Source organism: Pezoporus wallicus, unplaced genomic scaffold (genome assembly GCF_028554395.1).
Source record: "Pezoporus wallicus isolate ANWC-B61680 ecotype Strahan unplaced genomic scaffold, APGP_CSIRO_Pwel_v1 contig_10183, whole genome shotgun sequence".
Classification (NCBI taxonomy): Eukaryota; Metazoa; Chordata; class Aves; order Psittaciformes; family Psittacidae; genus Pezoporus; species Pezoporus wallicus.
The window spans coordinates 721-12816 of NW_026639246.1; the positions used below are offsets into that span (position 1 = coordinate 721).

At 65.8% G+C, this 12096-nt stretch overlaps 3 protein-coding genes across 3 annotated transcripts; 2 read left to right on the top strand and 1 right to left on the bottom strand.

Moving 5' to 3' along the window:
* The first annotated feature begins 1795 nt into the window (after positions 1-1795).
* LOC130601720 (tubulin alpha-1C chain) lies at positions 1796-3776 on the top strand. Its single transcript, XM_057413991.1, has 3 exons — positions 1796-2018; positions 2092-2240; positions 2772-3776. The coding sequence occupies exons 1-3, from the start codon at positions 1898-1900 to the stop codon at positions 3744-3746; spliced, it is 1245 nt and encodes a 414-aa protein (XP_057269974.1). The 5' UTR covers positions 1796-1897; the 3' UTR covers positions 3747-3776.
* Positions 3777-4617: 841 nt separating this feature from the next.
* PRPH (peripherin) lies at positions 4618-7222 on the top strand. Its single transcript, XM_057413983.1, has 8 exons — positions 4618-4970; positions 5563-5623; positions 5802-5897; positions 5988-6143; positions 6221-6346; positions 6424-6644; positions 6868-6917; positions 7035-7222. Exons 1-8 carry the CDS (start codon positions 4618-4620, stop codon positions 7220-7222), a joined length of 1251 nt encoding a protein of 416 aa, XP_057269966.1.
* Positions 7223-8350: 1128 nt separating this feature from the next.
* Positions 8351-10406, bottom strand: C1QL4 (complement C1q like 4). The gene is made up of 2 exons (XM_057413985.1): positions 9684-10406; positions 8351-8662 (listed from the first exon to the last, which is right to left on the bottom strand). Exons 1-2 carry the CDS (start codon positions 10197-10199, stop codon positions 8483-8485), a joined length of 696 nt encoding a protein of 231 aa, XP_057269968.1. The 5' UTR covers positions 10200-10406; the 3' UTR covers positions 8351-8482.
* Positions 10407-12096: the final 1690 nt, after the last annotated feature.

Genomic DNA, 12096 nt, shown 5'->3' on the forward strand with positions numbered 1-12096 from the left:
CGGGAGGTGAGAGAGATCCCGCTGCGGGAGGGTCCCCGCACTGCCCTCCCCCAAAGCACCCCCAGAGCCCAGCAGGAGATGGGGTGGGGGGGACTCGCGGTGCTCTGGGGGAGCGCAGGGAGCGGGGGTCGCAGGGGCACCCCAACCCCAGGCGGGTGCTAGCAGTGAGGATGTGCGCAGGGAGTGGGGGGACACCGGGGAGCCAGGGGATGGGGGGGCATTAGGGAACCTGAGGAGTGGGGGCACACTGGGGCTGCCAAGGCCATGCCGGGACCCTCCCTGGGGTGCCCCGGGACATCGTGCCCCCCTCTCCTCCCCAGCCCTACGTGGGAAGAGGTTCCCTTTGTGGCGGGGACACCAAGAGGGGCAGCGCTCGGGTTCCAATCCAGGCCTGGGGGTCTCCGGGGCTGCCGTGTCCCCACGCTGCGGCCCTGGGAACCCCGACCAGGGCCGAGGGCGTCCACAACTTCCCGCCCGTCCTGCGCTCCCCGAGGAGCCGCCCCAGGGCCTGGCACGGGAACGCGCGCGGCGCCGGGAGCGGGAGCAGGAGCCGGCGCGGCGGGGGCCCGCGGGGCTTCCCACAGGAACGGCACCGGGATGGGGACGGGGAGAGGGGGGGGGCAGAACCCGGCACGGGGCAGCTCACCCTAACCCCCACCACAGGCTGGGCGGCGGCGCTCCCTGCGCGGAGCCCGGGGCTGCGGCGGGGAGGGCTCAGGGACCGCTCCTGCCCCCCTCGGTCCCGCCAGGCCCCAAAGACCCCCCCCCATGACCCCAAAGACCCCCCCGAACCTCCTCCTCACCAAGCCCCGCCCCTCGCCCCGTTTTCCACCCCCCACATTCCGCTCCGCTGACGTCACCGCCCGCCCAACCCCCGCCGTCCCTCGAACCCGCCGTTCAGAACCGAGGCCGGGCGGAGAGGGCGTGGCCAGTCGGTGAACGGGAAAATGCGATGCCACGCCCCCTCCCCCTTCCCGCCCGCCCCCGTCCCGCTCCAGTATATCACGGGAGGGCCCCATCGGGTGCCCCCCGCCTCCTTCCTCGGTGACTCCGTAGCGGTTCGGGCAGTGAGCGGCCATGGTGAGGGCAGGGGGGTGCGGGACCCCCCATGTCCACGGTAGCACGTGGAGCTGTGTCTCGGGGGGGTGAAGGGCTCTCGTGTGCCCAGGACACTGTAGAGCTGCTGAGCACTTTTATGCTCTAGTGAGGGGTTCCGTGTGGCCCTGGTGTGGGGTGTTTGGGGTGAGGGTCGGGGGTCCCAGCCTTGGGCGCACTGCTTGTCCCGGGCTCCAAGGCAGGACCTGGATGGATTTGCTCCTGGGGAGGGAGACGTATCCCACGGAGGTGCTGGGGGGAGCGGGGTGGAATCTGCCGTGATACCCTGCTGGGGATAGGGAGAGCTCCTCGTGCGTGGGACGATGGGGGGGGGGGGGGGTGCGGACTCAGCAGTGGCTGCGGTGGGGAAACGCTTCCCAGTCCCGGGAGTCTACCGAGTTTGTTATTGCCCCTGAGCGACAGCATGAGGGGTTCCGGGCTCACATCCCTGTGGATCAGAGCTGCTGGAGAGAATGGGAATTTCCCTTGGTAATCGAGGGGTGCACCTGAACTGGGGGTGATGGGGACCACTGAAAAGAGGGCAGTGAAGTTGCCTCTGTCCCCATACAAGCCTAGATAGGGAATGGTGAGGACTGGGAATAACCCTGAGGAATCCCAACCTCTGTATTGGAGCGACGGGTGTGAAGTAACCCAATCGGAGCGGGGGGGGGGGGTGAGCCTGACCCCTGTGTCCCCGCAGCGCGAGTGCATCTCCATCCACGTTGGCCAAGCAGGCGTGCAGATCGGCAATGCCTGCTGGGAGCTGTACTGCCTGGAGCACGGCATCCAGCCCGACGGGCAGATGCCCAGTGACAAGACCATCGGTGGCGGGGACGACTCCTTCAACACCTTCTTCAGCGAGACGGGTGCCGGCAAGCACGTGCCCCGTGCTGTCTTCGTGGACCTGGAGCCCACGGTGATCGGTGAGTGTGGGCCGGGGCTGGGGAGGGGTCCGGACTTCACAGGCCAACAGACGCTAACGGGCTCTCCCCACAGATGAGGTGCGCACGGGGACATACCGGCAGCTCTTCCACCCCGAGCAGCTCATCACGGGCAAGGAGGATGCGGCCAACAACTATGCCCGTGGGCACTACACCATCGGGAAGGAGATCATCGACCTGGTCCTAGATCGCATCCGCAAGCTGGTGGGCATCCCATGTGGTGGGTTTATTCCTAGGGTGGAGGAGTGGCTAAGGATAAAGGGAAGCCATTGTTCCGGGGTGGGTGATCAACGGGTCCTTCTCACCTCATCAGCACTTTGGGACAGGAGGTGGAGCTGCCCTGAGGTATGTGGGACAGGTTTGGCCTGTCTCTGGTGCCCACATGGGATGCATCTCCTGAGCCCAGCTATGGGGAGGAGGATGAGAAGCCCCATGCCCGGGGCAAGGGGGGACTTGCAGCCCCAGTTTGGGTGCTGGTGCAGCACTGGTTGGACTGGTGCGGCTGCCTGAGCTCTTTGAACCTGCGGTTCCCACACTGGGGCTGGTGCCGGGGCTGGCTGGACCTGCAGTGCCGCTGGCTCTGCTCCAGGAGCTCCAGGCACATCAAAGCCAGAGCTTGGCCACCCATGGGCTTGTGTGAGCCAGGTGGCTCCTGCTGCACCCATCCTGGGGAGCACGCAGCTCCAAAGCCATGGCTGACCCACTCTGGACCCCCGCTGGGGGCTCTCCCCACAGGCTGACCAGTGCACAGGGCTGCAGGGCTTCCTGGTCTTCCACAGCTTTGGGGGTGGCACCGGCTCCGGCTTCACCTCCCTGCTCATGGAGCGCCTCTCTGTCGACTATGGCAAGAAGTCCAAGCTGGAGTTCTCCATCTACCCGGCCCCACAGGTCTCCACGGCCGTGGTGGAGCCCTACAACTCCATCCTCACCACCCACACCACCCTGGAGCACTCCGACTGTGCCTTCATGGTGGACAACGAGGCCATCTATGACATCTGCCGCCGCAACCTGGACATCGAGAGGCCCACCTACACCAACCTAAACCGCCTCATCAGCCAGATCGTGTCCTCCATCACAGCCTCCCTGCGTTTTGATGGGGCCCTGAATGTCGACCTGACGGAGTTCCAGACCAACCTGGTGCCGTACCCCCGCATCCACTTCCCTCTGGCCACCTATGCCCCTGTCATCTCAGCTGAGAAGGCTTACCATGAGCAACTCACTGTGGCTGAGATCACCAACGCCTGCTTTGAGCCGGCCAACCAGATGGTGAAGTGCGACCCGCGGCACGGCAAGTACATGGCGTGCTGCCTGCTGTACCGCGGGGACGTGGTGCCCAAGGATGTCAATGCCGCCATCGCCACCATCAAGACCAAACGCACCATCCAGTTTGTGGACTGGTGCCCCACCGGTTTCAAGGTGGGCATCAACTACCAGCCCCCGACGGTGGTGCCTGGCGGGGACCTGGCCAAGGTGCAGCGCGCGGTGTGCATGCTGAGCAACACCACGGCCATCGCCGAGGCCTGGGCCCGCCTGGACCACAAGTTCGACCTGATGTACGCCAAGAGAGCCTTTGTGCACTGGTACGTGGGGGAGGGCATGGAGGAGGGTGAGTTCTCAGAGGCTCGGGAGGACATGGCTGCGCTGGAGAAGGATTACGAGGAGGTAGGGGCTGACAGTGTGGAAGGGGAGGAGGATGGGGAGGAATATTAGTGCCTTTGGCTCTGGTGCCTGTGACACTGTAATGCTCATCATTAAAGATGCTGTTTCCACTCTTGCCTTGTTCATTGTCCACTGGGAGTGACCAGGGTAGGGGGATGCTCTGAGGGGAGGTGGGTCCTGGCTGGTTCTGGTGGTTCTGTGACATGGGTGTACCTTGGCTCGGTCCTGTGCCATCGGGTGGCTGTTTCCTGCCGGGCTGCCTGCACCTGAGAGACGTTCATGTCTCCCTCTCTGTGCTATTGCCCCTGTCACAGAGTCCATCACCCAGTGGGGTGCAGACCCCTGGATCACTCCCTGCTTTGGGCCTTGTAGTGCAGCCAGGATCCAGCCTAGTGGAGGTGCCCTGCTCTCTACGTGGTGTCTTGACTGCTCTCCTGTGCAGTGCTGGGCAGGGCACTGACTCCTTCCTGTAAGTGCTGCCTGCGGAGGGAAGGCGTGGGGAGGCAGATCCTGAAAAGCCGAGTCATGGCTGCCCGTTCAGAAGGGGGGGGACACGTCAGGGGTCCCACTCCCCGCAGCTGGGGAGGGACACGGCCTGCTCCATAGCGCCGGATGCGACCCGCTGACTTGCGGTAGCCCCCGCCCCGAGGCTTCACCCCACGGGGTTCCCCAACCCTTCTGCTGGGGCCTGGCAGGGGGAGCCCTCCCCCCACCCCAGTGAATCGGGGTCCCCCCGGCCCCTCTCCTCCTCGCTCCCTCTTCTGCCGGGCTCCTGGTCCTGCCCCATCCCGCCCCCCGAGGGGCACCCGAAGCCCCAGCCGGGAGCCACCTCCCCTCGCATCCCCAGGTCTTCCCGACGGGGCGGAGCCGCCGCCCGCTATAAACAGCCTGTAGCGGGAACCGTTGCCCTCCCTCTACCAGCATGAGCGGCGGCGGCGGCGCCCCCCCCCCGCGGCGCTCCTTCGGGGCCCCGCCGCCCGTCAGCGCAGCTCAGGGGCTGCTGGCGGCGGCGGCTCGGGGAGCGGAGCGGGAGGAGTTGGCGGCCCTGAACGATCGTTTCGCCGCTTTCCTGGAGCGTCTGCGGGCTCTGGAGCGGCAGAACAGGGTCCTTCGAGACGCGCTGGGCCGCGCCGCCGCCGCGCCGCGCACGGCCGGGCTGGTGCAGGAGGAGCTGCGGGGGCTGCGGGAGCGGCTGCAGCTCCTCGGCCGGGACCGGGACCGCCTCCAGACAGAGCGAGACGGGTTGGCCACTGACCTGGCTACCCTGCGGCAGCGGTGGGTGCGCGGCGGGGCCGGGGATGCGCCGGGATGAGGAATGCGCCGGGATGAGGGATGTGCCGGGACGAGGGATGCGCTGGGACAAGGGATGCGCTGGGATGTGCTGGAGAAGACACAGGGAGATGCCCCTGGTACCCAGGGCCGTGCAGCAGGATGGGGAAGCACCAGGGGTGTTGGGGGGCAGGACGCACTGGAGGCTGCGGGGAGGGGTGCGCCGCGTGTATCGGGATGTGCTGGGGAGGACCGGGAGAGGCTGGAGAAAGCCCTGGGAGGACTGGGAGAGACTGATAAGGACGGGGAGCTCGGGCACTGCAAAGGGTGGGGCACGGGAGTGCACTGGGAGTGGACAAGCACTGAGGTGGGAGATGAGCCCAAGTCAGGGGCTGAACCCCCCCCCCCCCCCCCCCCCGGGGAGGAGCGTGGCCCAGCGAGGGGTCTTGGGGGGCTACGGTGGGGTCTTGGCCCCAAGACAGGGCAGGATGTGGGGGTCCTGTCCTGGCTCAGGCTTGGGGATTCCTCCATCCCCGTGTGCCTGCAGAGTGGGGGCTGCAGGAGGGTCCTCACCTTGTTCCGCTCCTGCTGTCCCCAGGCTGGAGGATGAGACCCAGAAGCGGGAGGTTGTGGAGAAGAGCCTGGTGCTGTTCCGCAAGGTGAGGGGGCTCATGCAGTGCCCATTCTCCTGTGCCCCCCATGCCATGCACCCCCGGCTGCTCACGCATCTGAAGGCCCCGGCCATGCATCATGTAGACTAAGGGGGGGACCTGGCATGGTCTGCGAGTCCCCATCCACTCCCTGCTGCCCCACAACTCATCCCGGCCGTGCCCACAGGACTTAGACCATGCCACCTTGTCCTGCCTGGAGCTGGAGCGGAAGGTGGAGCTGCTGCTGGATGAGATCAGCTTCCTCAGGAAGCTGCACGAGGAGGTGCGATGGGGACACGGGTCGGGATGTGGGACACAGGCAGGGTCCATAAGCTGTGTCGTGACATATTGTGACAGCCTGTGTGCCCCCCAGGAGCTGCGGGACCTGGAGGTGAGCACCCCAAGCCTGGTGCCACCAGTGGAGTTCTGCAAATCGGAGCTCACAGTGGCGCTGCGGGAGATCCGCACCCAGTACGAGAGCATCGCCGTGAGGAACCTGCAGGAAGCCGAGGAGTGGTACAAGTCCAAGGTACCAGGGGCCGGAGGGGGCTCTGACTGGGGTCCGGGGCACCCCAATAGCTCTGACCCCTCCAGTGGGTGCTGCAGTTTGCAGACCTCTCGGATTCAGCCAACCGCAACCAGGAGGCGCTGCGCTTGGCCAAGCAGGAGATGAACGAGTCACGGCGGCAGATCCAGAGCCTCACCAGCGAGGTGAATGGGCTGAAGAGCATGGTGAGACCCGGGCGGGGGGACGATTATGGGGGAGAACCCCAGCCCCAGGGCCTACAGCGCATCCTCATCCCGCGCAGAATGAGGTGCTGCAGCGGCAGATGCAGGAGATGGAGGCTGAGTTTGGGGAGGAGATTGGGAGTTACCGGGATGTGGTGGAGCATTTGGAGCAGGAGCTGCGGCAGCTCAGGGAGCAGATGGCGCGGCACCTCCGCAAGTACCAGGACCTGCTCAACATCAAGATGGCTCTGGACATCGAGATCGCCACATACCGCAAGCTGCTGGAGGGTGAGGAGAGCAGGTGAGGGCCTCCCCCTGCTGACTTTCCCATGGGATCTCCTGGGAAGGAGGTGGCTCCACAGAGGACAAGCAGCTCTCATCCCACAGGAGCTGGGAGATAATGGCAAGGCCAAGCGATGGGGTGAGGATGAGGGAGCTGCTGCCACCCCACCCGCCCGTAATGGGGTCACTCAGCAGTGTCCAGTGACACCCCACAACCTCCTCACCCCCTTTCTGCCCCCCAGGATCACTGTCCCCCCGCACCGTCCAATCTCCTTCAGCGGGAGAAGCTCAGGTGAGAGGGGTTGGGGGTGCCCCAGTTGTGTCCTTGGGGGTCCTTTTCCCCCATGAGAGTGCAGGTGGGTTCTGTGCCCTGCCTCAGGGGGGGACTCATGGCTTCTGTGTCCTGCAGTGCTGGAGCCTGTGCAGAGCCCAACTAGGAGGATGGTGCTCATCCAAACCATTGAGACACGGGACAGGCAAGTGCGGGGCCCCTGTCCCTGCATGAGGGGTCTCCCCCCTCTCTGGGGCTGTTTCTACCTGGGGTGTCGACCCCACCTGCATCCTGACCCCACCTTGTCCCCCCACAGCAGGTGCTGACGGAGTCGCACAGACAGAGAGCAGAACCGGGACAGTGATGGAGGGTCCGGGGAGGCTTCACCGGCTGCCCCCCCATCCCAGCGGCACGATGCATCCGGTGCCTTGTGCCTTCCCCTATTCATTGCTGTTTATGCCCCCCTCCCGCCCCTCGTCTGTATTTAACCTTCACCGAGTGCACCCCGCCTCCGGGGGTCGCGGGGTCCGGGAGACGCTGGGGCTGCGCCCCCCGCAAATAAAGGCTGTGGCGCGGAGGGACCGAGTCCCGCGAGGAGGTGCGGGGTGGGTCCCGGCGCTCGCACCTTTACCGGAGTGCGTTACTGGTGCTGGACCACCAGGCGGCGCTGTCCCACAATCCCCCATCCCGGCGCTGTAATCAGCGTCTTCCATTCCCGGGTTCTGATAGGCTGATATCAGCCTATCGCTGAGAGGACTGGGCGCTCGACCAATCCCAGACGGGTGTTTGCGCGCGGTGCCGCCGCTGATTGGTCATTTCTGGGCCGCGGGCCGATTCAGTGGCGTTGGCGGTGTTTATAAAGAGGGGCCACGCTCAAGGTGAAACGGGAGCGGGACGAGAACCGGCCCCGGGAATATGGGGAGTCCCGAAGAGGAGGGGTTCACCCCCGCACCGCGGCAGCAGCCCCCCACCCGCTGCGGTGCGATGCGGTCGCGCTGGAGATAACCCAGCTCACCCCACCCCCTGTGTGGAGTGTCCGGTGTTGTGAGCCCCCCTCCACATCATCCCTTCCCGAGGTCCCCCCACATCCCCGGTCCTACCCGTGTCCTGCAGGCGCCGGCCGGGCGGTGGCAGCACCGGCCCAATGCCATGCGGGGGCAGGGATGGGGATACGGGCTGCGGGGTCCAGAGGGGTCCACAGCGTGGCCCCGCCTCGGGGGGCTGTCGCTGTCCCTGTGTCTCCGGGGGGGGGGTGATGGGGAAGGTGACATCGAGGGGTTCCCCCCATCGATGCGGAGCTCGTCACAGCGGCTCAGTCCGTCGTCCCTGTCCCCGTCGCGTCCCCCCGGGGGTTGTGTCCCCAAATGTTCCCTTCCAGGCCACTCCACCCCCCACGGAGGTGACGGCAGCCGCTGCACATCCAAACCCCGAGTGCTTTATTGGGGGATGTCATGACGCCCCATGATCAGCTGCGGGGATGGGGACAGCACCGGGACACCCCAATGCCACCCTTGGGTGTTGCATGCGGGGAGGAGGACACGGAGCACTGATGGGGGTGGGTTTGGAGGGGAGGAGCGCCGGAGGGGTCAGTCAGGGTAGATGATGAACCCGGAGAAGGTGCTGTACTTGTTGGTGTTGCCACCGTGCACTTTGCCCCCGTCCAGCTTGATGAAGACCTCGTCCCCCACGTCCAAGTGCAGGATGACGCTGTTGCTGGCGTAGTCGTAGTTCTGGTCCGCATCCTGCGCGATGGCGCTGGCCCGGACCTGCGGGATGGGGGACACAGTCATCAGAGCCCCCCCGTCTGTGTCACACTGTGCTCAGGACCCCGCCGCCCCGCTCAGCCGCGGCTCAAGGTCGCACTGTGCCCGGGTGCTGCAGAGCCGGGGGATGGAGCCGGTGTCCCCCCCCGGCTCCCAGCCTGCTTTGGGAGGGGACAGGGATAGAACACCCCCCCAGCCCCCGACCGCTTGCATGGGTCTCGCTGTCGGTGTTCAACCAGGGAGCCCCAAGACCAGGAGTTCCCCGCGGAGGTGATGGAGCCGCCATTGATCCCGCTGGATCCATCCTTGTTTCTCCCATAATAAAAGGAAAGTGTCACCACAAACAAAGGGACCGGCCAGGGGGAGCACAGACCCGCCCCCCCCACCCCGGAGGCCGGTGCTCCTGAGGCAGTGTGCCCCAACCGCCCCCCCCTCCCCCCCCCAGACCTGCATCAGGAGCCCTGGAAATGGGGGTTTCATGTCCCCAAGGATAGGCAGTTGCTCCCCCCATCACCCAATGGACCCAGAGGGGGAATGGGATGGGTGGGAGATGGGAATGGGGCTACTGGGGGAGCTGGGATAGGGGGAAATGGGATGGAGGAAGAGGGACGGGAAGAAGAGGATGGGAATTAGGCTGGGGGAATTGGGTGGTGGAAATGGAATGTGCATGGTGGGGGGAATTGGAGAGCGGGAATCATGATGGGTGGAGCTTGGATGGGGGGGTCAGGAATGAGGGGAACCAGGATGGAGAGATGGAGATTTAAGGGAAAACAATGGGAAAATCAGGCTGGGAGTAAACAAGATGGGAAAAGCGCGATAGGTGAAGCAGAGTGGGGGAACTGGGATGGAGGAAATTGGGATGCAGAAAACCAGGATGGGGGGAAATGGGACTGGAGGAGCTGGATGGAGATAACCAAAGCCAGGCTAGAACAGGGCAAGGGACTGGTTGGGAGGAAGCAGGATGGGGGAAACCAGGAGGAGCCGCGGTCATGGTGGTGGCACCAGTGCTGGTCCCAGCCTGTACCTGTCCATTCTTCATGAGGTCGGCCCACATGCTGGTGCCGTCGCCGCCGCGCATGAGGACATGGTAGGTGAAGAAGTAGATGCCAGGAAGGGGACAGGTGAACTTCCCACTTGAGGGCTCGTAGTAGTTTCCCACGTTGGTGACCACATCGTCAAAGCGCAGCACCTCATAGCCCTCATGGGGCTTCCGCAGCCCAGCATAGAAGGCGATCTTGGGGCTGTAGAAGGAGGGGATGTACCCCCCAGGACCTGGCCCCGGTGGCCCTGGTGGTCCCGGCCGACCTGGTTCACCTGGTGGCCCCCGTGGTCCCGGTGGCCCTGGGGGTCCCCGTACCCCAGCACGGCCCTTGCGGCCCGGCTCACCCTTGGCACCGGGCAGAAAGGGCTGTGGGGAGGCCGCGGGCAGCTCGGGGTAGGGGTCACAGACCATACGGCAGCTGCCCAGCATCTCATAGTGTGCGGCTGCCTTGGAGCTGTGCACCAGCAGCGGGATGGCCACCAGCAGCACCAGCACCATGGCCACACCAACGGCTGCCCCGGCCACCCGCTTCCGCCGGCTCAACCGCGACGCCGCCAGTGCCAGCAGGTCCTCGTCGCCCTTGGGTGCAATGATGATGCTGGGGGGATGGACGGCACCCAGCCGCCCACCGAGATCCTCAAGTTCCGGTGGGGACAGGGATGAGGGTGGAGATGTGAATGGGGATAGGGATGAGGGTGGGGATAAGGATGAGGGTATGGATAGGGATGGTAACAGCAGCGGGGATGGGGTTGGGAAGAGCAGCCAGGCTGGGGACAGCAGCGGGGCGGGAGATGGGAATGGGAACAGGGACGGGGATGGTGACAGCAGCAGGGCTGGTGCTGGGGACAAGGATGGGACCAGGAGCGGGAGTTGAGCTGCGAATGGAACCGGGACTTGCACTGGTGAAGGGGAAGAAAGCAGAGCCGGTGATGGAACCGGGAGTGGAGGTGGGGAAGGGGCTGAGATAAGAGCCGGGGACGGAGTAGAGATCGGAGCTCCTGCAGCAGCCAGAACCGGAGCCGGTGGAGGAGCTGGTGATGTAACCGGAGCCGGGACGGAGCCGGGATGGAGCCGGGATCGAGCTGGGAAGGAGCCGGGACCGAGCCGGGAAGGAGCTGACGCCGGAACGGAGCCGGGAAAGAACCGAAACCGGAGCCGGGATGGAGCCGCCGCGACGCGCGGGGCAACTTCTCGCCAAGTTGCCCGGCAGCAAGCACCCCTCCCGCGGGAGCGGGACTCCCTTCCCCGGCAGCAGCCCCAGAGCGGCCCCGCTCTCCCGGCGCGTGCTGGCGGGGACGGGCGGAGGGACGGGGACGGGCAGCGCCGCCAGGGGCGGTTCTCCCGGAGCCCCCCCCTCGCCCCACTCATGGACGCACGACCCCGGGCCCGCAGCGGAGTCCCCCCCCGCTCCTGTACACCCCCCCCCCCAACAGCCGGTGCCCTCCAGTACCTGCCGCCCGCGGCGCCGGGAGCCACGTGCCGGGGCCGCCTCCCGCAGCGCACCGCGCCCGCAGCCCCGCTCCGCCCGCCCCGCTCGACGGCACCGGGCACGGCGAGGGGGGGGGAGGGGGGTGGGAGGGGAGCGCAGCGGGGGCAGGGATTGTGCAAAGGGGGATGCGGGGGGTGTGAGGGGCTGGGGGCGCACAGAGCACCCCCCCCATGCACCACCGTGGGCCCGTTTTTGGGACCCCGCTGGCCGGGGGTGGCTCTGTCAGGGTGTCCAGTCCTTCTCCAGGATGGGGACAGAGCCCCGGGGATGCTCCAGTGCCTCTGGTACCACCGGGGGGGCTGGAGCTGGGGATGTGGGAGTGTGTGTGCCTGTGCATGCTTAGTGCAGGTGTGTGCATGCTTAGTGCAGTTGTGTACATGCTTATTGCAGGTGTGTGCATGCCTGCGTGCCTATTGTGTGCATATTCTGCGCATGTGTGTTTATGCCTGTGCATGCTAAGTGTATCTGTGCACATGCATACACATGCTTAGTGCATGTGTGTGAATGCTCTGTGTGTGTGTACATGCTCAGTGCATGTGTGTTTATGCCTGTGCATGCTCTATGCCTGTCCATGCTCAGTGCATGCGTTTTCATGCCTATGCATGTGCATGCTCTGTGTATGCTCTGTGTATGTGTGTGCGTGCCCATGCATGCTCCATGTGTGGGATTCATCCCATTGCTTCTCCAGGCCAGGCCGGCGCCTCCAGCGGCCGCCGATCGATCCCGGGCTATTGCCGGGATTTATGGCCCCGTTCTGCGGGGGATCGATGCGATCCCGACGATATTTGTGCAACAAATCAAGCTGCTGAAGCCGCTCCCCAGCTCGCCCCGGCGGGAGCCTCCGGTGCCCCCGGGAGCCCCCCGAGTCCCACCGCCACCGCCTGGCGTTAACGAGCGGCATCAGCG

Bases quoted from the DNA above. Each gene is read 5' to 3' on its own strand.
- PRPH (XM_057413983.1), top strand. From the start codon at position 4,618: ATGAGCGGCGGCGGCGGCGCCCCCCCCCCGCGGCGCTCCTTCGGGGCC. The intron at 5,898-5,987 runs GTGCGATGGGGA...TGTGCCCCCCAG, and splicing joins TCAGGAAGCTGCACGAGGAG to GAGCTGCGGGACCTGGAGGT. The intron at 6,918-7,034 runs GTGAGAGGGGTT...TGTGTCCTGCAG, and splicing joins CTTCAGCGGGAGAAGCTCAG to TGCTGGAGCCTGTGCAGAGC.
- C1QL4 (XM_057413985.1), bottom strand. From the start codon at position 10,199: ATGGTGCTGGTGCTGCTGGTGGCCATCCCGCTGCTGGTGCACAGCTCC. The intron at 8,663-9,683 runs GTACAGGCTGGG...CCCATCCCGCAG, and splicing joins ACCTCATGAAGAATGGACAG to GTCCGGGCCAGCGCCATCGC.
- LOC130601720 (XM_057413991.1), top strand. From the start codon at position 1,898: ATGCCCAGTGACAAGACCATCGGTGGCGGGGACGACTCCTTCAACACC. The intron at 2,019-2,091 runs GTGAGTGTGGGC...CTCTCCCCACAG, and splicing joins CCTGGAGCCCACGGTGATCG to ATGAGGTGCGCACGGGGACA. The intron at 2,241-2,771 runs GTGGGCATCCCA...CTCTCCCCACAG, and splicing joins TAGATCGCATCCGCAAGCTG to GCTGACCAGTGCACAGGGCT.